A 22,536-nucleotide genomic window follows, 5' to 3' on the forward strand; every position below is an offset into this window, starting at 1 on the left:
TGAATGTGATGCTTACGGAGTTGGTATAGGCGCAGTTCTAATCTGAGAAAAGAGGCCGTTGCATATTTTAGCAAAAGCCGGTGGAGCAACATTGAATTATCCGGTTTATGATAAAGAGATGTATGCACCGATTCGGGCATTGGAGACATGGCAAGCATTACTTGTTGCCTAAGGAGTTTGTGATCCACACCGACCACGAGGCTTTACGATATATCACAGTCAAAGACATAAATTGAACAAACGACATGCTAAATGGGTTGAATTCTTAGAATCTTTTCCTTATGTCATTCGATACAAAAAGGGAAAGATAATGTCGTTCTTGATGCATTATCACGCAGATATGTACTATTAAGTTATCTTGATTCACATTTGATTGGATTTGCATATATTCGAGAGTTATACTCTGATGATCATGATTTTTGCGATAAGTATAATGCTTGTGAGAAAGGTGCAGATGGAAAATTCTACATGCATGATGGATATCTTTTCAAAGAAAGCAGGATATGCATTCCACAGGTTCAATGCGTGATATCTTGATCCGTGAAGCACATGAAGGTGGATTGATGGGTCATTTTGGGGTCACTAAACGTTACACACCTTAAAAGAGCATCTTTTACGGCCTAAGATCTTGTTGGGACGTTGAACGCCATCGTGAACGTTGTGTGACATGTAAGAAAGCAAAATCGAAGGTTTCACCACATGGTATGTACTTACCTTTACCTATTCCTGAATCCCCTTGGACTGATATTTCAATGGACTTTATTTTAGGATTACCTCAAACTAGAACAGGTCGGGATAGTATATTTGTTGTGGTTGATAGATTCTCGAAGATGGCACATTTCATTTCATGCCATAAGACTGATGATGCTGTTAATGTGGCTAACTTGTTCTTTAAAGATGTTGTACGATTCCATGGTATTTCTAGGTCGATTGTTTCTGACAGGGATGTGAAGTTTTTGAGTCATTTCTGGAGGACTCTTTGGAGCAAACTAGGTACGAAACTTATGTTTTCTACTACTTGTCATCCCCAGACTAATGGGCAAACTGAGGTTGTTAACAGAGTTTTATCTACTTTACTTCGATCCATCATTAAAAAGAACATCAAAACTTGGGAAGATTGTTTGCCACACGTTGAATTCGCTTATAACCATGCTATACATTCTGCTACTAAGATGTCACCTTTTGAGGTTGTTTATGGCTTTAATCCTATTACGCCTCTAGATATGTTGCCTTTGCCGCAGGAACAGGTGATGAACAGGGATGGTAAAGCAAAAGCAGAATACGTGAAGAAATTGCATCGACAGGTTAAGGAGAACCTCGAACGAAGGACTCAACAGTATACAAAGCAAGCAAACAAGGGCAGAAAGTGAGTCACCTTCGATGTGGGAGATTGGGTTTGGGTTCATTTCGAAAGGAAAGATTTCCACCAGGCGGTCCAAGTCATTACAGCGTGGTGATGGTCCTTTTCGGTGTTGGAGAAAGTGAATGACAACGCCTACAAGTTAGACTTCTTTGGGAGAATATAATGTGAGTGCCACATTTAATGTATCCGATTTAACCCTTATGATGATTCTACAGATTTGAGGACAAATCCTTTTCCAGAAGGGGGGATGATGTGCGCACGATCACACCAACAAAGCAAACTAATCCGGATGTCTTACCATTAGGACATATTACTCGATCTAAGGCAAAGAAATTCAGGGAAGCCTTGTTCCTTACTTGTGCTACGATTCCAGATTTATTCGATCATGTTCATGCCTTAGAACATAGGCTTTATAACTTGCATGCTAATATGTGACGTATTTAGGTTCTACTATGTATTATGTGTCTATTTAAGTATGTTTTGGTATTGATTTGATGTTGTTTGTGTTTTAATGAATAAGATTGCAAGTGTTTACAGCTTGTATTAGTGTAGAAACTAAGCTCTATAATGTGTTACATACTGAAGTGTAACATTTGCATTAGTTCCATTGAGTATATAAGTGTGTTTGCATTATGTTTACAGCTTGTTAATAAGTTTTCAATAAGTTTGCATTACTTTAATGCATGTTTGTTTTGTTTACCATAAGGAAGCGTAATGGACATGACTTAAAATCTCATTTCTAGCTCGGTTGAAGCTCAAACAATAATAGACAGACTTAAGACCTCATTTCTAGCTCGGTTGAAGCTCAAATATGTGCATGCAGCTCATCTCACTCGAAATAGTTCGAAAGATTGTTTCACTCATTTCATTTCGGTACATTTCTAGCTAGCTCAAAACTCGGCTCCACCGGCTCAACTCCGGTGACGAGTCCGAAGCGGTTAAACGTGTCCTATGTAAGGGCAAGTGTCCTATGCATTTGTGGCAGCCCATGTGGCGTCCAAACATGTGAGGAGCACATGACCGCTTGTGCACAAGAGTGTGTGTGTGCATGTGTAGCGAATATACAAGGATAAGAACAAGGAGGTTGTCGTTTGAAATTTAAATGTATGGTTGCTATTAAAATGATGCCAAAAGGAGTTATAACTTCTTATTTTAAACCCTTTTGATTACAGCCACGAATTTCCATTCAACACCCTCTTTGTACTTATAAATACATATTAAAATGATGTATTCAGGTTAGATGATTTATGAAAACAATTACGTTTGAGAATTTCTCTCAATTTTGGTTCTTCATTGAACTTTCCTTGGCATTTCAGACTTAGTTTGTTGTGTCAAATTTTCTTGATACTTGGGTTCCTAGATCGCTATCTAGAGGGTCCAAGTCCTTTTGACGTTGAGCAGTTCGATTCGGGTTTACTCGAGAGATTGTGCAAGTTCTTTCGAGTTTAACGTTAATCTATTCCAACGATGACCTTTGCCATTGTTGAACACTCAAGTTCTGCCTTGGCCGTTTCATGAAGCGTTCGACTTCACCGATTGAATTTCTTTTTATTTTAAATGCCAACAACTTCATTTTCCTTCCATTTTCGTTCTTTTGTTTTACCCATATTTTACCATGATTATTTCTTTAATTCCTTCTTTGTTTTCTTGTTGCGAGAACGTGCTTACAACATTCCTAGATCCGTAACATACGAAGATAGTCATTTCGTTAGGCTACATCGTATCACAAATAATGGTAGAAAGCGAGTCACTTTCGATGTTGGTGATTGGGTATGGGTTCATTTCCGAATGGAACGTTTTCTAGCCCAAAGGCGGTCCAAGCTGTTACCGTGCGGAGATGGTCCTTTTCAGGTGTTGGAGAAAGTGAATGACAATGCCTACAAGTTAGACTTGCCAGGAGAATACAATGTGAGTGCCACATTTAATGTTTCTGATTTAACCCCTTATGATGATTCTATAGATTTGAGGACAAATCCTTTTCAAGAAGGGGGGAATGATGTGAGCACATTTACTCCAACAAAGCAAACCGATCCGGAGGTCTTACCATTAGGACCTATTACCCGTTCTAAGGCAAAGAAATTCAGCGAAGTCTTGTTCCTTACTTGTGCAACGATTCCAGATTCATTCGATCATGTTCATGCCTTTGAACATAGGCTTTATAACATGTTGCATGCTGATATGTGACATATCTCTGTTATATTATTAGTTCATGCGTTTAAGTATGTATATGTTATGCTAAGTACGTTTCTGCAATTGGGTTGATAGTATTCGTATTGTTTCTAAGTTGTTTCTACATTGTAAGTGTGTTAAAGAATAAGAATTGCAAGTGTTCCAGCTTGTAATTGTGATTTCCATTAAATTTACAAGACTTTGATGGAAGTTTGATATGTTTTGATATAGGTACAATAATGGACAGCAGCTTAAGGCCTCATTTCTAGCTCGGTTGAAGCTCAATATGTGCGTGTAGCTCCTCTCAGCTCGAAATAGTTCTAAAAGTTCGTTTCCAGCTCATTTCAGCTCAGTACATTTCCAGCTAGGTCAATTTCAGCTTCACCAGCTCAACTCTAGCTAACAAGTCCAGATGTAGCTGGAAGGTGTCCTACGTGTCGGGGAGTGTCCTATACACATGTGGCAGCCTAGGTGGCATCCCAGTATGTACAGCACACACGTACCAGCCTTGACACATGTGTGGCTGAAATCAGCCCTCTTCTCTACATATGACACCAAATTCAAAGGGATAAGAACAAGAGTTCAAATGTTTGAATTTCAAACGTTTTGGATAAGAACAAGAGTTCAAATGTTTGAATTTCAAACGTTTCACACATATTCAATGTGTGGCTGGTATTTGATGGCGCCAAGAGAGGATATAACTCCTTCATACTCAAATTTGAATTCTTTATTTACAGCCACTAATTCAAGTTCGGCAGCCCTTCCTTGTACTTATAAATAGATGTTCAAACAATGTAATCTGGTTAGATGATTTTTATTAAACAAATACTTGTGAGAATTTTCTCTCAATTTCGGTTCTTCATTGAACTTTCTTTTGACATTTCAGACTTAGTTTGTCGTGTCAAAACTTCCTTGATACTTAGGGTTCCTAGATTGCTATCTAGAGGGTCCAAGTCCTTTGACGTGAAACATATTCGATTCGGAGGTTCTTTCGAGTTTTTCGTCTCTAATTTTATTTTTTTTATATGTTGAATTTTGTTCCCTTTACATTGTTTTGTTTGTGTGTTGTTTATCTTGCGAAAGGATGTTGCTATAATCCTAGATCCGCAATCCTTTAAGGTTCGTTGTTTCGATAAGCAACGCCTTATCAATTTCAAGGCTTCTTAGGACTTTATCTTTATTTTCTTACTGTTCAATCTCTTTTAATTTTTGTTTGTGTTGATTTCATTTTCTAACTTGTTTAAGATTTCTTGTTGCGTTTCTAGCCTTCTTCAACATTAAAGAAAGCGATCGGCACCCTTCTTGGCAGCAAGAATCGATTATTAATTCATATTTTCCATTGATCTTGCCGTCTATTCATCACAATTCGATTAAATTCGGTTTGTTAGATTTGGAGTTTGGTTTGTTGTTTTGGATGTTTATCTTTGATTCGGTTTGGGATGCTTATAATCGTTCTTGATTATCAAAGATCATTCTTAATCCATAATTTCCCTCTTTCTTGCTGCACGATTCCTCATTCTAAATCAATTTTCGTTCTTTTTGTGATCTGTTGAATTAACTTTCTGTTTTGGTGCAATTGACAGATTCGGTTGGATTAAAGACTTCTTTGAAGTTTATTCACGTGTTCTTGACTTCCGAATTCCCTAATAATAAGTGTTTCGATTCTTGGTTTATTCTTTGCTATTTTAGAGTTTTTATTTCAGATCTGGAAATTCTAAGATTTGATCGTTCTGCTTCATTTCGAGATCCAAGTGTTTAGCATTCTTCGTAGGAGTTTCCCGTGACTTGGCAACTCGATCTTGGTCCGCGCGCAACCCTCTATCACAAAGTTTCATGAAACAAATGGATTAATTTGAATTGGTAGCCACAAAATATCAAGAAATCATCCAAACCAACATGATTTTTCATACTTGAACCTTGCAATTGCCGTTTGGCTATAACTTCTCCAGCAAACTTATCAACAACACAATTTCCAATAGTGACACTCTCCTTTCCATCTTGTAAAATAATTAGATTATCATCAATCAAAGATTGACAATTAATCACATCGAAATATAGGTCCTTTTAGGACTCAAGTCATGAACAAAGTCGTCAATCGAGTCAAATGGAGTTGTTTAGGAAAAGAGAAATCTTACCTTGCTTACCATTAGAGGTGGGAAAATGAGGATCGGTTTTATCTTGTTCAATCATTGCAAACCTTCTCTCCTAAAAAATGTAGTCAAGAAAAAAACTTTTTATTTTGATTAACCTGAAATAATGATGAAACATAGAGATAACTTGCGCTTTTCAAAGTGTTGCGTTTACAATCATGAAAGGGATTAATGTCACCATGGAAGATGGACTCAAAGGGTCATCTGAAATGCTATTCAAACATTGAACGTATAAATTGATACCAGGTTCAAAAGCATGAGTTGATCTTACCCTTTCGAGAAGAAACATGAATTTTATGTACAGCCACGTAAAATGATCAAGGAACGTTTTTAAATTGGAATCAAAATTGTCAAATTTTGTTTCCTTAGACAAAGACCAAGCATCAAACAAATTGTTTGCACAAAATTTAGGATGCTTGAGTTTCCCACAAAACGAACCAAAATAGCAAATTCTAGGTTTGAACACACAAGTTTGATTACTTATTCCAAAGTGTAGCAAAAGTTTCATTTTTGTCATTAAATCAAACTTGCCAAACCAAGAAGATTTATGCATACATAGAATCAAACAATCAAACTTCTTTACATTCTTTAGAATAGATTTGCACAAATTTAGGGATTTCTCACTAGGCAGTAATTGATTCACAAAATCATCACAATCGGACAATGTAATCGCTTTTCATGAATAGCCATTATCATGCAAAATCTTATGTTGTGTGTGTTGATCTAATCAAACAACATGAATAGGTTTTCATCACAAAACAAATCAAGAAAACAACTCCTCATGCTTCCACTTAGAACGAGTTTATCACCACAAACGAAGAATAACAATTAACCACATCAAAATAAGGAAATCTTTTAAAAACTAGGTCATCGAAAATTTTATCGACAACTTTCCGAGGCGTGGTCGTATCATCCCCTCCCTCTTTAAAGTGATTTGTCCCCAAATCGGGCCATTTGCTCGCGAAAAATCGTTCAAGATTTTGATAGCCACAAATGGCTTGGATCGAAAGAAGCTCATTCGCATACCCTCCCTCTTTAGAAGGGTACCACCTGATACGACCACGCCTCGGACACACTTTTGGACCAGCTTCCTAAGCATTGTTTGAAAATCCATGCGAGCTGATTAGTTCATTTTCTTCTCGTTGAGCTCTGTTTAGCTCATTTCCAGCTCACTTGAGCTCAAGTCAGCTCATTCGAGATCAATTCAGCTCAATTTTAACCCAATGAGCTTATTTTTAGCTTTCTTTAGTTTGCATTTATTTTGCTGAAATAAACCATTTAAATTAGTTGAATTAGTTGTTTATTTTAAGTTAATTGATTTGTTAAAATCTGGACAAATAATTAATTAAGTGTTTTAATTATATCTAAATTAAATACTTAATTAATTATGATGTTTTAAATATGTCTGAATTTGTTAATATGTATGGCGAATTTAATGTGCAAATTATTGAGTTCATATGTTGCTAATTTAATGTGTCTCGAAATGCATTTAACTTGCTGATGTTATTTGCTGCAGGTTCATGAACGGATTGGTGCAATGTATGGGAGTGTGCATGCACAATTGAGGTTCAATGGATGGCATTTAAAGTAGCACATGCATTTGGGACGTTCATGCAAGAGGGAGTTGCTGAAAGTTCATGTATTTGAAGATTCATGGATCATATTTATGGGGGAAAGTACATGGGACATTTCATGCATGATTCATGCATTTTCAAGATGACCATTCAAGTATTTTAGGCACATTAATGCCTCATTCAGCCAAGGGAGATGTAGGATCATTAAAGGGCTGCACATTCATGGAATTATGGAGATTCTTCAAGGCTAAGGATGCATGAATGCATCTAGTGAAGCAACATGATGATTCGGTCAATCCATGTGATGTGAGCTTGCCTACGAACCAAATGGAGAACGAACAAGAAGCCATCAAGCTGCCCATTGGTCCAATAACGCGAGCTAGAGCTAAACGATTCAAAGATGCTATTTTAGCAATGGTGGAACGGGTTGAGGAAAATGATAGCAAGGAGTTTAAAAATGAGCTGAACATATTCAACTTCTTTGAAGTGAATTTCGTTCTAGCTAATTAATTTGATCTTGGAATTTAGACCATTTAAATAAACATTTAAATAAGTTTCATTACAGCTTTTAAATATGTCTTAATTAATTTAAGTGTTTAATATGTCTTGATTTAGTTAAATTAAAGATGTCTTGATGTCATTTAGTTTGTCTAAATTATTACATGTTTTAAATTTGTCTAGCCGAATTTATGTGTTATGATTTGTTAATATTTAAGTTGTCTCAATGTTATTTAGGATGTTCACATTATATTTTAATTTAGTTCAGATGAATTTGCTTGAAATTAATTAAGTTCATGTTTATTTTTAGGTGCAGCCGAATTTGGAGATGAATTGGGCAGATTCATGCATGGAGATTCAATGAATTTGAAGATACATGTGCAGCTGAATTAATGCATTAAAAGCTGATTAATTTTGGTGTTCTTCAAGGCAACTATTCGGCCAAGAGTGATCAAGCTTTTCATCCTTTCAAGCTTGGCCGATTCTCTTCCCAAGGGCGTATAAAAGCTGTTCACACTATGTCTATTCGGTTCACCCATGTTCACACTTCAAGGCTCTTCAAAACCGTCCATTCACACTTCTAAATGGCTGTTCAAGTTGCCAATTAATGCTGGTAATTTTTCATCAATAGTTGCTTCATGAATGGCCTCATTAAACTACATTGGCGAATGTAGTGCGCCATTTTTCCAAGTCCATTGAAAGCTCTTCCTTGGTCTCTATTCACGAACCTTGATGCAAGCATATACATGAATTTAAGCTGAATTTTTGTTCAATTTTGCTTAGAAATTAAGTCTAGAATATGTCCATTCGGCTATTAGACATTAGACTATAAATAGTTGCTCAATTTCTTGTAAAAGGACTTTTGACAAATTTCGAATGAAATATCATTTTAGTGAGGCAATTCACTCTCTTTATTCTCCAAAGCTCAAATTGACTTATCTTCAACAAGTGGCGTCAATCGACTTTGTTTGAACTTATCACCATTGGTGTGGCGTTCTTCATACCGTAGGTTCCTATTTTGCTAAATAGAGGGTCTCGGTTTTATCCCAAATCCTTTCTTTCTTTGAAACCTTAAGCCCGGGTCCTTATTTGCGAATAAGGGTTCGACTTGTTTTCATTGAAATATCCACAAACAACACTCCATCAAACTCCTTGTTTCCCAAAGCCATTTAATTTTAAACACCAAGACTTGAATTTATTTCAAGGCCGACACTACCTAATTTCGATCGGAAATATTACGACTCGTTATTTCATCTGAAACGAGCTCGTGTCGGTTGGTATCGAGTGGTTAATTTAGGTACGTAAATTGTAGTTTTCGAAAAAAAATCAAAAATTTGAAAAGAAAAAATTGAAAAAAATATTGCATACGGTCTAGGTGCGGACAAAAAGACGTGAAAGATCCGTAAAAAAAAGAGTCTGAAACACTTCAACAAAATTTTCCCAAAATCACTTTCTACACTCCTTTATATCCATCTTAGTGAAATTTCACGCTATTTAAAAAAATTTATATATACGCCATACATCTTCAAACCATTATTTTCTTTCGAGCCTACCTAAACCATATCATATTCCTTTGTTTAGGCCCTTGAAGCCGACCCACAAGTGGGATAAGTCTAAGGTAGCTTTTAGAATATCGAGTCGGATTTGAGAGGTAAAAGGCAAGAGAGTACATCAAGATAAAAGCCGAAAATAGAGTGAAACACGAGAGGAGTGAATTCTTTTCTTGTGAGTGAATTGTGAGGTTTTTTTGTGGTGAGGATATTTTCTTAATTTTAATCATCATGTCAAGGAGCCCGGAACGACGAGCAACAAGTGGAGGAGCCTCGAATGCCGCTGGTGGAGGAGTTAATCTTCAACCAAGGAGAAACGTCCCCGGAGGCGGAGTGCCCGATCTACAAGTTCAAGCAATCGTGCGAGAAATTTCTCGTTTGTTCCAACCTCAATTCAATTCCCTTCATGAACGAATGGAACAAATGGAGGAACGAAGCCAACGTGCGAACACCCCTCCTATTCCGAGAAGAGAGCGAGAACATCCATGGCAACATGCAAATGATCTATATGAAGCAAGTAACGTTGAAAGTGATCGAGCTTCGCGACAAAGTGCAAGGCGACAAGGCCAACGAGCACGGGGACCAAGAGATCGAGAGAGGACCGATGGTGATTTAAAAAACATTAAAATGGCAATTCCTGCTTTTCAAGGAAGGTCGGATCCTGAGGCCTATCTTGAATGGGAGAAGAAGGTGGAGTTAGTTTTCGAGTGCCACAATTACTCGGAAAGTAAGAAGGTGAAGTTAGCTGCTATAGAATTCTCCGACTACGCCATAATATGGTGGGATCAACTCACGATGAGCCGAAGACGCAATGGCGAACGTCCCGTGTCTACATGGGCGGAAATGAAAGCTATAATGAGAAAGCGATTTATTCCTGCCTATTACCGCCGGGAATTGTATCAAAAGCTTCAAAGTTTAACTCAAGGCCAACGAAGCGTGGAGGATTACTACAAGGAAATGGAAGTGGCCATGATTCGCGCCGATGTGGAAGAAGATCGAGAAGCCACCATTGCTCGATTTCTCGCCGGCCTTAATCGTGAAATCGCAAATATTGTAGAGCTACACCACTATGTTGAAGTCATTGATATGGTCCATATGGCCATAAAGGTTGAAAAACAATTAAAAAGAAAAGGTACGTCACGTTCTTTCCCTAACACTTCTTCGATGACTAGGTGGGGGCAAGGGACCAACAAACGAGATATGCCAAGTCGGAATAAAGAAGTAAGTGGTGCCACCAAGTTCAACAAACCGATTGCCAAATCGAGTAAAGGAAAGATGGATGCTCAACCAAATAGATCCCGAGACATAAAATGCTTCAAATGTCTTGGAAGGGGCCACATCGCAAGCCAATGCCCGAACCGGAATGCGATGTTTGTTCGAGATGATGGTGAAATTGAATCCAAAAGTGAACAAGAGAACGAGGCTGTTGAACAACTCGAAGAAGAGGAAGACATCGAACAAGCCGAGAATGGAGAAATCTTGGTTGTGAAAAGAAGCCTTACTTTGCAAGGTGTCGAAAATAATCAACAACGCGAAAACATCTTCCATACACGATGTCAAGTGCAAGGTAAGATTTGTTGCGTGATAATCGATGGGGGAAGTTGTACAAATGTGGCTAGTACGTTGATGGTGGAGAAACTCAGATTGGCCACCACCAAACATCCCCATCCGTATAAACTCCAATGGCTTAACGATGGTGGAGAATTGAAGGTAACAAAGCAAGTCCTTATCTCGTTCACAATTGGAAAATATCAAGATGAAGTATTGTGTGACGTTGTGCCGATGCATGCGGGGCATCTTCTTTTGGGACGCCCGTGGCAATTCGACAAGCGAGCAATCCATGATGGATACACCAATCGGTTCTCTTTCAAACATATGGGACGAATGGTGACTCTAGCTCCGTTATCACCGAAACAAGTTTATGAGGATCAGCTCAAAATGAGGAATTCAATTGAAAAATCAAAAGAAAATGAGAGAGAGCAAAAGATTGAAAAGAAGAAAAACAAAAAGATGAGTGATAAAAAAAGAGAGAGTGATTCAAAAGAAAAAGAAATGAGTGATGAGATTGAAAAAAAGAATTTGTTTGTAAAAGAAAGGGAAGTTCGAAAATTGATGTTATTGAAACAACCATTGTTGGTTCTTTTGTACAAGGAGAGCTTGCTTGGCACTAACGAATTTGATGACAAGTTGCCCTCTTCTGTTTTGTCTGTGTTGCAGGATTTTAAAGATGTTTTCCCCGAAGAAATCCCGAGTGGGTTGCCACCTATTCGTGGAATTGAACACCAAATAGACTTGGTGCCGGGGGCTGCTATTCCGAACCGTCCTGCTTATCGAAGCAATCCCGAAGAGACGAAAGAACTACAAAAGCAAGTGAACGAACTTCTTGAAAAAGGCTATGTGCGTGAAAGCCTTAGTCCATGCGACGTGCCTGTTTTGCTCGTTCCGAAGAAGGATGGAACGTGGAGGATGTGTGTGGACTGCCGTGCAATTAATAAGATAACCATTAAGTATCGCCATCCTATACCGCGATTGGATGATATGCTTGATGAACTAAGTGGCGCAAGTTTGTTTTCAAAAATCGATCTTAAAAGTGGTTATCACCAAATACGGATGCGTGAGGGAGACGAGTGGAAGACTGCTTTCAAAACAAAGCATGGGCTTTACGAATGGCTCGTTATGCCATTTGGTTTAACGAACGCCCCAAGCACATTCATGAGGCTTATGAATCATGTTTTAAGACCTTTTATTGGTAGATTTTGCGTAGTATACTTCGACGATATATTGATCTATAGTAAAAATTTGGATGAACATGTTTTACATTTAAAATCTGTTTTAGAAGTATTGAGAAAAGAAACCTTGTATGCTAATTTGAAGAAATGTGATTTCTGCACTAACAAGGTTGTGTTTTTAGGTTTTGTTGTTAGCTCGGAGGGTCTTGAAGTCGATCAAGAGAAGATCAAGGCGATCCAAGAATGGCCCCGTCCGACGAATGTCTCCCAAGTTCGAAGTTTCCATGGACTAGCAAGTTTTTACCGTCGATTCGTGCCAAATTTCAGCACCTTAGCCGCACCTTTAACTGGGGTTATTCGTAAGAATTCCAACTTCATTTGGGGAGAGGAACAAGAAAAATCCTTTTTGAAAATTAAAGATTGTCTAACTCATGCACCGTTATTAGCTTTGCCTAACTTTGATAAAACTTTCGAGTTAGAATGTGATGCATCAGGTTTAGGCATTGGAGCTGTGTTGATGCAAGATGGTCGTCCTATTGCCTATTTTAGCGAGAAACTCAATGGTGCTGTCTTAAACTATCCAACATATGACAAGGAGCTCTATTCGTTGATCCGAGCCTTAGAAACGTGGCAACACTATCTTTGGCCCAAGGAATTCGTCATACACACCGATCATGAGTCCTTGAAGTATTTAAAGGGGCAACACAAGTTGAATAAGCGGCACGCTAAGTGGGTAGAATTTCTCGAATCTTTTCCCTACGTTATTAAATATAAGAAAGGTAAGGAAAACGTAGTGGCTGATGCACTATCTCGAAGGTATGCGTTGCTAAATATTTTGGATGCTAAGTTAATGGGGTTTGTATTTCTTAAAGATTTATATGTCAACGATCTTGACTTTGGTGAATTCTTTAGATTATGTGCAAAGGAGCCTACAAGAAGTACTATCGACATGATGGGTACTTATTCGAGAAGGAAAGCTTTGTATACCCCAAGGTTCCGACGAGAAGTGTTGATCGAAGAAGCCCATAGCGGAGGATTAATGGGGCACTTTGGTGTCGCTAAGACATTAGCTACACTCCACGAACATTTCTTTTGGCCTAAGATGCGACGAGATGTCGAGCGATTTTGTAATCGATGCATTGCGTGCAAAGCGGGCTAAGTCGAATAAAGCCCCACGGGTTGTATAAACCATTGCCCATTCCCAAAACCCTTGGTCCGATATCTCAATGGATTTCATGCTAGGTTTACCAAGGAGTAAGAATGGCCGAGATTCAATATTTGTGGTTGTAGATAGGTTCTCAAAATGGCCCATTTTATAGCATGTCATAAACCGATGATGCCGTTAATATTGCTAACTTATTTTTCAAAGAGGTGGTCGGGTTGCATGGCATGCCTAGAACGATCATGTCCGACCGAGACTCAAAATTCCTTAGCCATTTTGGAGGACACTATGGGGCGTCTTGGAGCAAGTTCTTGTTTTCAACCACTTGCCATCCGCAAGCGGACGGCCAAACCGAAGTGGTCAACCGGATTCTATCTACATTGCTTCGAGCTATTATTCAGAAGAATTTGAAGGCTTGGGAAGAATGCTTACCACATGTGGAGTTTGTGTATAATCGAGCTGTTCATTCAGCTACCAAATTTTCTCCTTTTGAAATTGTCTATGGTTTCAATCCATTAACTCCACTTGATTTATTGCCATTGCCTTCTAATCAACTTGTTCATGTAGATGGGAAGCGCAAAGCTGATTTCGTCAAGCAATTGCACCAACGAGTTCGAGACAATATTGAGGCCAAGACCAAGAACTATGAGCAACATGCTAACAAAGGTCGTAAGCGAGTTGTGTTCGAACCGGGAGATTGGGTTTGGTTGCATATGCGCAAGGAGAGATTTCCTATGCAAAGGCGATCCAAACTTCTTCCGAGAGGGGATGGACCGTTTCAAGTCCTTGAGCGAATTAACGATAACTCCTATAAATTGGACTTGCCTGGTGAATATAATGTTAGCGCGACTTTTAACGTTTCTGATTTGTCTCCGTTTGATGCAGATTCCGATTTGAGGGCAAATCGTTCTGAAGAGGAGGGGAATGATGTGAGCTTGCCTACGAACCAAATGGAGAACGAACAAGAAGCCATCAAGCTGCCCATTGGTCCAATAACGCGAGCTAGAGCTAAACGATTCAAAGATGCTATTTTAGCAATGGTGGAATGGGTTGAGGAAAATGATAGCAAGGAGTTTAAAAACGAGCTGAACATATTCAACTTCTTTGAAGCTGAATTTCGTTCTAGCTAATTAATTTGATGCTGGAATTTAGACCATTTAAATAAACATTTAAATAAGTTTCATTACAACTTTTAAATATGTCTTAATTAATTTAAGTGTTTAATATGTCTTGATTTAGTTAAATTAAAGATGTCTTGATGTCATTTAGTTTGTCTAAATTATTACATGTTTTAAATTTGTCTAGTGAATTTATGTGTTATGATTTGTTAATATTTAAGTTGTCTCAATGTTATTTAGGATGTTCACATTATATTTTAATTTAGTTCAGATGAATTTGCTTGAAATTAATTAAGTTCATGTTTATTTTAGGTGCAATAGAATTTGGAGATGAATTGGGCAGATTCATGCATGGAGATTCAATGAATTTGAAGATACATGTGCAGCTGAATTAATGCATTAAAAGCTGATTAATTTTGGTGTTCTTCAAGGCAACTATTTGGCCAAGAGTGATCAAGCTTTTCATCCTTTCAAGCTTGGCCGATTCTCTTCCCAAGGGCGTATAAAAGCTGTTCACACTATGTCTATTCGGTTCACCCATGTTCACACTTCAAGGCTCTTCAAAACCGTCCATTCACACTTCTAAATGGCTGTTCAAGTTGCCAATTAATGCTGGTAATTTTTCATCAATAGTTGCTTCATGAATGGCCTCATTAAACTCCATTGGCCGAATGTAGCTGCTGCCATTTTTCCAAGTCCATTGAAAGCTCTTCCTTGGTCTCTATTCAGCCGAACCTTGATGCAAGCATATACATGAATTTAAGCTGAATTTTTGTTCAATTTTTGCTTAGAAATTAAGTCTAGAATATGTCCATTCGGCTACTAGACATTAGACTATAAATAGTTGCTCAATTTCTTGTAAAAGGACTTTTGACAAATTTCTGAATGAAATATCATTTTAGTGAGGCAATTCACTCTCTTTATTCTCCAAAGCTCAAATTGTCTTATCTTCAACAAGTGGCGTCAATCTGACTTTGTTTCGAACTTATCACCATTGGTGTGGCGTTCTTCATACCGTAGGTTCCTATTTTGCTAAATAGAGGGTCTCAGTTTTATCCCAAATCCTTTCTTTCTTTGAAACCTTAAGCCCCGGGTCCTTATTTACGAATAAGGGTTCGACTTGTTTTCATTGAAATATCCAGCAAACAACACTCCATCAAACTCCCTTGTTTCCCAAAGCCATTTAATTTTAAACACCAAGACTTGAATTTATTTCAAGGCCGACACTACCTAATTTCGATCGGGAAATATTACGACTCGTTATTTCATACGAAACGAGCTCGTATCACCATGCATCATCTCCAAACATGAACCGAATTTTTAATGCTTCATTCATACACATTCAGCAAATTAATTATTTCTTTCTAGAAATTTCTAGCATATTCATGGCCGAATTCTTAGCCATTAAGTTGCCCATTCGGCTAGCTTAGTCTTTGCCTATAAATAGCTTACTTGTTTATTGTAAAAGGTTACAGAATTTGATCAATTAAAACTTAATAGAACTTTGTTCTTGTGAGGTTACCTCCTCTCTTCTTTCGTTCGAGTCTCGAAGCGACTTATCTAGCTTGCTAGTGGCGTCAATCCAAACTCCATTGAACTTATCACCGAACCGGTGTGGCGTTCAACCATATTATTATACCTTTGGTTCTTACCTCCATATAGGTAACGGGTCAAGGTCCGCTTCTATCTTTTATCAAATTTCACCTTAAGCAATATAAGACTAGGGGCAATACTTTTTAGTATTGAATCATTCTTAAAGTTTGAGTTCTTTATCCATTTCCATTTATCTATCATCTTTGTAACTTAATTCTTTGTTAAACCGAACCTATCTTTCATCAAACCAAAACCCATCCTTTGAACCCATTTTGCCTACCTTTCGCTTATAAAACATTCAAACTCCATCTATCTACAAATTTGAACGAGCTTCTCGTCGACGATCGGGCATCTTAAGTGAACCCGACTCAATCAATCGGGTTGGATCACATCATTTGGTATCAGAGCTTGCAAAACGAGGAGCACCGACGTTCGTTACAAGGCCGCAAGTAGGTTCGGAACGTGAAAAAAAATCAAAAAAAATTTCGAGTTGTAATTTAATTTTTTTTCCTTCCTTGTATTTACCTTACTATTGTATTGGAGTATCACAAAAAAAATCAAAATTCGAAAAAAAATTCGAAAAAAAAAGAAAAAAAGAAGTGAGCAAAAAAAAAGAGTAAAAAAAGAAGAAAAAAAAAGAAGTGAAAAGTCTTGCGAGTTTTATTTTCATCTCTTATTACTCCGATCATCAAGTTTCCCTTCCTACAATTATTTATCCATCCCAACGCCACACTTTAAACCAATTTTTTTCTTTGTTCAGCCTACCTTACACCTGACATTATCCCTTGTAACCCATTTTGAAACCGACCCTCAAGCAGCAAATTAAGTCTACCGAGACGAATTACGAATTTGTGAGACGAGGTCGAGTGGTAAAAGGCAAGAGAGCGTGAGTTCATTCGAGAGAAGAAAAGCCAAATAAGAGTGAAACACGAGTGGTGTGCCATTTATTATTTTCTTTGCGAGAGAACTTGTGAGATTTTGTGGTGAGGATTATTTTTCTTTCTAATTTATCTTTTGTTTTCTAACATTTTGTTGAAACATGTCCGAAGAATTTTCTGAATGTGAATTCCAAGTATGGAAGCGAGAAATGCAAAGGATAATCGATCTGAATTCAAGCGAATACAAAAGGAGAACTCCAAGTAATATCGACAAAGATAAAGAAGATTGACACTGTTAGCATTGACATCAAAATGAGTTCAAGTCTTCAACAATTGGAGAACGAACCGCAACATAAGAATCTATTTCATACTCGATGCCGAGTCCACGATAAAATTTGTTGCATCATTATAAATGGTGACATTAGTTCAAATGTGGCCAGCACTAGAATGGTGGAAAAACTTGGCTTACTCATTACCAAGCATCCCCAACCTTATAAGCTGCGGTGGTTTAACGACAAAGGTGAATTTGAAGTTACTCAACAAGTGCGTGTTGCATATTCCATCGGCAGATACCAAGACGAAGTCGTTTGTGATGTGGTACCTATTCAAGCTTGCCATTTGTTGCTGGGAGCACCATGGCAATTGGATCACAAGGTCACTCACGTTGAACGTACCAATAGGTATTCCTTCAAGCATCAAGGAAGGAAAATCACCTTAGCACCGCTCACACCGGAACAAGTCCATGAGGACCAAATCAAATTGAAAATTTTGGTTGTAAAAGATTTTGAGCGAGAAAAGAATAAAGAAAATGAAAATGAAAGAAATGAAAAAGAAAAATATGAAAATGAGATTTCAAAAATAAAAGAGAGTGAAAAGCAAAAAGAGATTGAAAAAGAAATTGAAAGAAAAAAAGAAAGAGTGGAAAAGAAATTGAAAGAGAGCTTGAAAAGAAATCGAGTGGAAAAGAAAAAGAGTTCGCAAAAGAAACGAGTGAAGAAAGCAAGCAAGAAAAAGTAAGGAAAATTTTGCTAACCCCTGTTTGAGTTTGCCTTTTGATTCTTCTTCGTTTCAGGTTTGCAAAATTTCACCCACGGACTGGTTCCAACTTCATTATCTTTCTGACATACGACGTTTTCAATTAATTGAAAAAGGTAAGTTGGATGTTGTGAATAATTTTCAAACTTTCGAAGGTAAGTCAGGTAAGAATCTTTTTGGTCTTCATTCGATTGTGATTTGTTTTCTATCGATCAATTCGGCCATTTTGTTGGTCTTAAAGAAAGCCCATTCAAACATTTGTTTTGTTGTTTAACCTTGGATCGAAATGTTGATTTTTCCTTGAAAGGAGTCTTGCAATGCTCTAATCATCATTTGTTTCCTCTTGATTTCCATCACGATCAATTGCAAGATATCATTCTTCCAATGTTTCAAGGTAAGCAAGGTATGAATGTTGAAAATTTTAAAGCACCTCGCCTTTTTCGATTGTTGGTGTACACATTGTTGATGATTTGGTCTTTAGAAAAATCTAAGCTTTGACGTGGCTACTTGTCATTCTTTGATTGATGATGATCCATTTGTTTTTTCGATGATAAGAAGATTCTTGTTTTGCAAAATATTATTTTCTTCATGGTATTGGTTGTTTATCTTTAACTAGCAATGGAATGCATGTTTTGGATGCTCGAGATGAAAGCCCGTATAAATTGTTCATTCTAATCGATCCTGTTGAAAAGGAATGGAAATGTATTGATGAGTATGGCATCGCAAGATTTTGATGAAGAACGAATAAAACAGCACCAACAAAATATGGAATTGTGTGATCAAAAGTCGACATATCATCATTTGGTTGTGTTGATCATGTGAATTATCTAATTTGTGGTGTGAAATTTCCATGTTTTCATAAATATTTTGAACAAAATTTAAAGGGTTTGCTTGTTTGAATTTGAGTATGCTAACACCCTCGTTGCCATTTGGATCGAGTAGTCAAAATCATTTGTTTAATCTCGAGTTTGTTATTATGAATCATCCATGAAAGAAAGCAAGCATCGTAAATTTTGTTTGAATGAATGTGTAAACAATCTTTGTTTGTATGATGCTTTGTCTTTAAGTTTGAAAATGAGACATGTGAATCTTGTTGGTTTGTTAAGTCAAAATCAAAATTTTGTTTAGGAGGTTGTTCTCAAGCGTGGTCTAAAAGATCCGAACATATTTTGCATGATAATGATTTTGAGTTGCTTAGTGTTCTTTCTATGAAGTCTGTCATGAAATTGCCAAATCAAATTGAAATGGCAAGAGAAAATTTTGTTTTTGACCCCGGAGATTATTATTCTTTGTTCTTGTTAAAAGGGCTTGGATTTTATAATTCTGACCTTCGAGATTATGCCTTTCGATTGTTTTGTGATTTAGGTTTGTTTCTATCGAAAAAAATGGTAAGAACAATTTCTATTTTTGACCCTGGTATCGATTTATTTGTTCGAATTGTGAATCAAATTTTGGAAAGTTCCTTTGTGCTTAACCTTCACCGTGTTACTAATTCGTTCTATTCTTTTATAGGTAACGATGTGAGGTGGTACCCTTCTAAAGAGGGAGGGCATGCGAATGAGCTTCTTTCGATCCAAGCCATTTGTGGCTATCAAAATCTTGAACGATTTTTCGCGAGCAAATGGCCCGATTTGGGGACAAATCGCTTTAAAGAGGGAAGGGATGATACGAGCACGCCTCGGACACACTTTTGGACCAGCTTCCTAAGCATTGTTTGCAAATCCATGTGAGCTGAATTAGTTCATTTTCTTCTCGTTGAGCTCTGTTTAGCTCATTTCCACTCACTTGAGCTCAAGTCACTCATTCGAGATCAATTCAGCTCAATTTTAACCCAATGAGCTTATTTTAGCTTTCTTTAGTTTGCATTTATTTTGCTGAAATAAACCATTTAATTTGTCTTTAGTTGAATTAGTTGTTTATTTTAAGTTAATTGATTTGTTAAAATCTGGACAAATAATTAATTAAGTGTTTTAATTATATCTAAATTAAATACTTAATTAATTATGATGTTTTAAATATGTCTGAATTTGTTAATATGTATGGCCGAATTTAATGTGTAAATTATTGAGTTCATATGCTGCTAATTTAATGTGTCTGAAATACATTTAACTTGCTGATGTTATTTGCTACAGGTTCATGAACGGATTGGTGCAATGTATGGGAGTGTGCATGCACAATTGAGGTTCAATGGATGGCATTTAAAGTAGCACATGCATTTGGGACGTTCATGCAAGAGGGAGTTGCTGCAAGTTCATGTATTTGAAGATTCATGGATCATATTTATGGGGGAAAGTACATGGGACGTTTCATGCATGATTCATGCATTTTCAAGATGACCATTCAAGTATTTTAGGCACATTAATGCCTCATTCAGCCAAGGGAGACGTAGGATCATTAAAGGGCTGCACATTCATGGAATTATGGAGATTCTTCAAGGCTAAGGATGCATGAATGCATCTAGTGAAGCAACATGATGATTCGGTCAATCCATGCATCATCTCCAAACATGAACCGAATTTTTAATGCTTCATTCATGCACATTCATCAAATTAATTATTTCTTTCTAGAAATTTCTAGCATATTCATGGCCGAATTCTTAGCCGTTAAGTTGCCCATTCGGCTAGCTTAGTCTTTGCCTATAAATAGCTTACTTGTTTATTGTAAAAGGTTACAGAATTTGATCAATTAAAACTTAATAGAACTTTGTTCTTGTGAGGTTACCTCCTCTCTTCTTTCGTTCGAGTCTCGAAGCGACTTATCTAGCTTGCTAGTGGCGTCAATCCGAACTCCATTGAACTTATCACCGAACCGGTGTGGCGTTCAACCATATTATTATACCTTTGGTTCTTACCTCCATATAGGTAACGGGTCAAGGTCCGCTCCTATCTTTTATCAAATTTCACCTTAAGCAATATAAGACTAGGGGCAATACTTTTAGTATTGAATCATTCTTAAAGTTTGAGTTCTTTATCCATTTCCATTTATCTATCATCTTTGTAACTTAATTCTTTGTTAAACCGAACCTATCTTTCATCAAACCAAAACCCATCCTTTGAACCCATTTTGCCTACCTTTCGCTTATAAAACATTCAAACTCCATCTATCTACAAATTTGAACGAGCTTCTCGTCGACGATCGGGCATCTTAAGTGAACCCGACTCAATCAACGGGCGGATCACATCACCACCTCACATCGTTACCTATAAAAGAATAGAACGAATTAGTAACACGATGAAGGTTAAGCACAAAGGAACTTTCAAAATTTGATTCGCAATTGAACAAATAAACCAATACCGAGGTCAAAAATAGAAATTGTTCTTACCGTTTTTTTCGATAGAAACAAACCTAAATCACAAAACAATCGAAAGGCATAATCTTGAAGGTCAGAATTACAAAATCCAAGCCCTTTTAACAAGAACAAAGAATAATAATCTCCGGGTCAAAACAAAATTTTCTCTTGCCATTTCAATTTGATTTGGCAATTTCATGTGAGACTTCATAGAAAGAACACTAAGCAACTCAAAATCATTATCATGCAAAACATGTTCGGATCTTTTAGACCACATTGAGAACAACCTCCGGAACAAAATTTTGATTTTGACTTAACAAACCAACAAGATTCACATGTCTCATTTTCAAACTTAAAGACAAAGCATCATACAAACAAAGATTGTTTACATTCATTCAAACAAAATTTACGATGCTTGCTTTCTTTCATGGATGATTCATAATAACAAACTCGAGATTAAACAAATGATTTTGACTACTCGATCCAAATGGCAACGAGGGTGTTAGCATACTCAAATTCAAACAAGCAAACCCTTTAAATTTTGTTCGAAAATATTTACGAAAACATGGAAATTTCACACCACAAATTAGATAATTCACATGATCAATACAACCAAACAGATGATATGTCGACTTTTGATCACACAATTCCATATTTTGTTGGTCTTTGTTTTATTCGTTCTTCATCAAAATCTTGCGATGCCATACTCAACAATATATTTCCATTCCTTTTCAACAGGATCGGTTAGAATAAACAATTTATACGGACTTTCATCTCGAGCATCCAAAACATGCATTCCATTGCTAGTTAAAGATAAACAACCAATACCATGAAGAAAATAATATTTTGCAAAACAAGAATCTTCTTATCATCGAAAAACAAATGGATCATCGACAATCAAAGAATGACAAGTAGCCACGTCAAAGTTTAGATTTTTTCTAAAGACCAAATCATCAACAATGTGTCCACCAACAATCGAAAAAGGCAGAGGTGCTTTAAAATTTTCAACATTCATACCTTGCTTACCTTGAGACATTGGAAGAATGATATCTTGCAATTGATCGTGATGGAAATCAGTAGGAAACAAATGATGATTAGAACATTGCAAGACTCCTTTCAAGGAAAAATCAACATTTCGATCCAAGGTTAAACAACAAAACAAATGTTTGAATGGGCTTTCTAAGACCAACAAAATGGCGAATTGATCGATAGAAAACAAATCACAATCATAATGAAGACCAAAAAGATTCTTACTTGACTTACCTTCGAAAGTTTGAAAATTATTCACAACATCCAACTTACCTTTTTCAATTAATTGAAAACGTCGTATGTCGAAAGATAATGAAGTTGGAACCAGTTCGTGGGTGAAATTTTGCAAACTGAAGCGAAGAAGAATCAAAAGGCAAACTCAAACAGGGTTAGCAAAAT

General features: G+C 37.0%; 1 protein-coding gene across 1 annotated transcript; it reads left to right on the top strand.

Annotated features, from left to right (window-relative positions):
* Window positions 1-9,535: 9,535 nt before the first annotated feature.
* LOC128038888 (uncharacterized) lies at window positions 9,536-14,250 on the top strand (the record flags this gene model as incomplete). The annotated part of the gene is made up of 7 exons (XM_052627460.1): window positions 9,536-10,809; window positions 10,906-11,318; window positions 11,697-12,304; window positions 12,398-12,812; window positions 13,053-13,085; window positions 13,667-14,023; window positions 14,081-14,250. Coding segments are annotated over exons 1-7 (3,270 nt in total), but the record flags the coding sequence as incomplete, so codon positions are not given.
* Window positions 14,251-22,536: the final 8,286 nt, after the last annotated feature.

Source organism: Gossypium raimondii, unplaced genomic scaffold (genome assembly GCF_025698545.1).
Source record: "Gossypium raimondii isolate GPD5lz unplaced genomic scaffold, ASM2569854v1 Contig00327, whole genome shotgun sequence".
In the NCBI taxonomy this organism is placed as follows: domain Eukaryota; kingdom Viridiplantae; phylum Streptophyta; class Magnoliopsida; order Malvales; family Malvaceae; genus Gossypium; species Gossypium raimondii.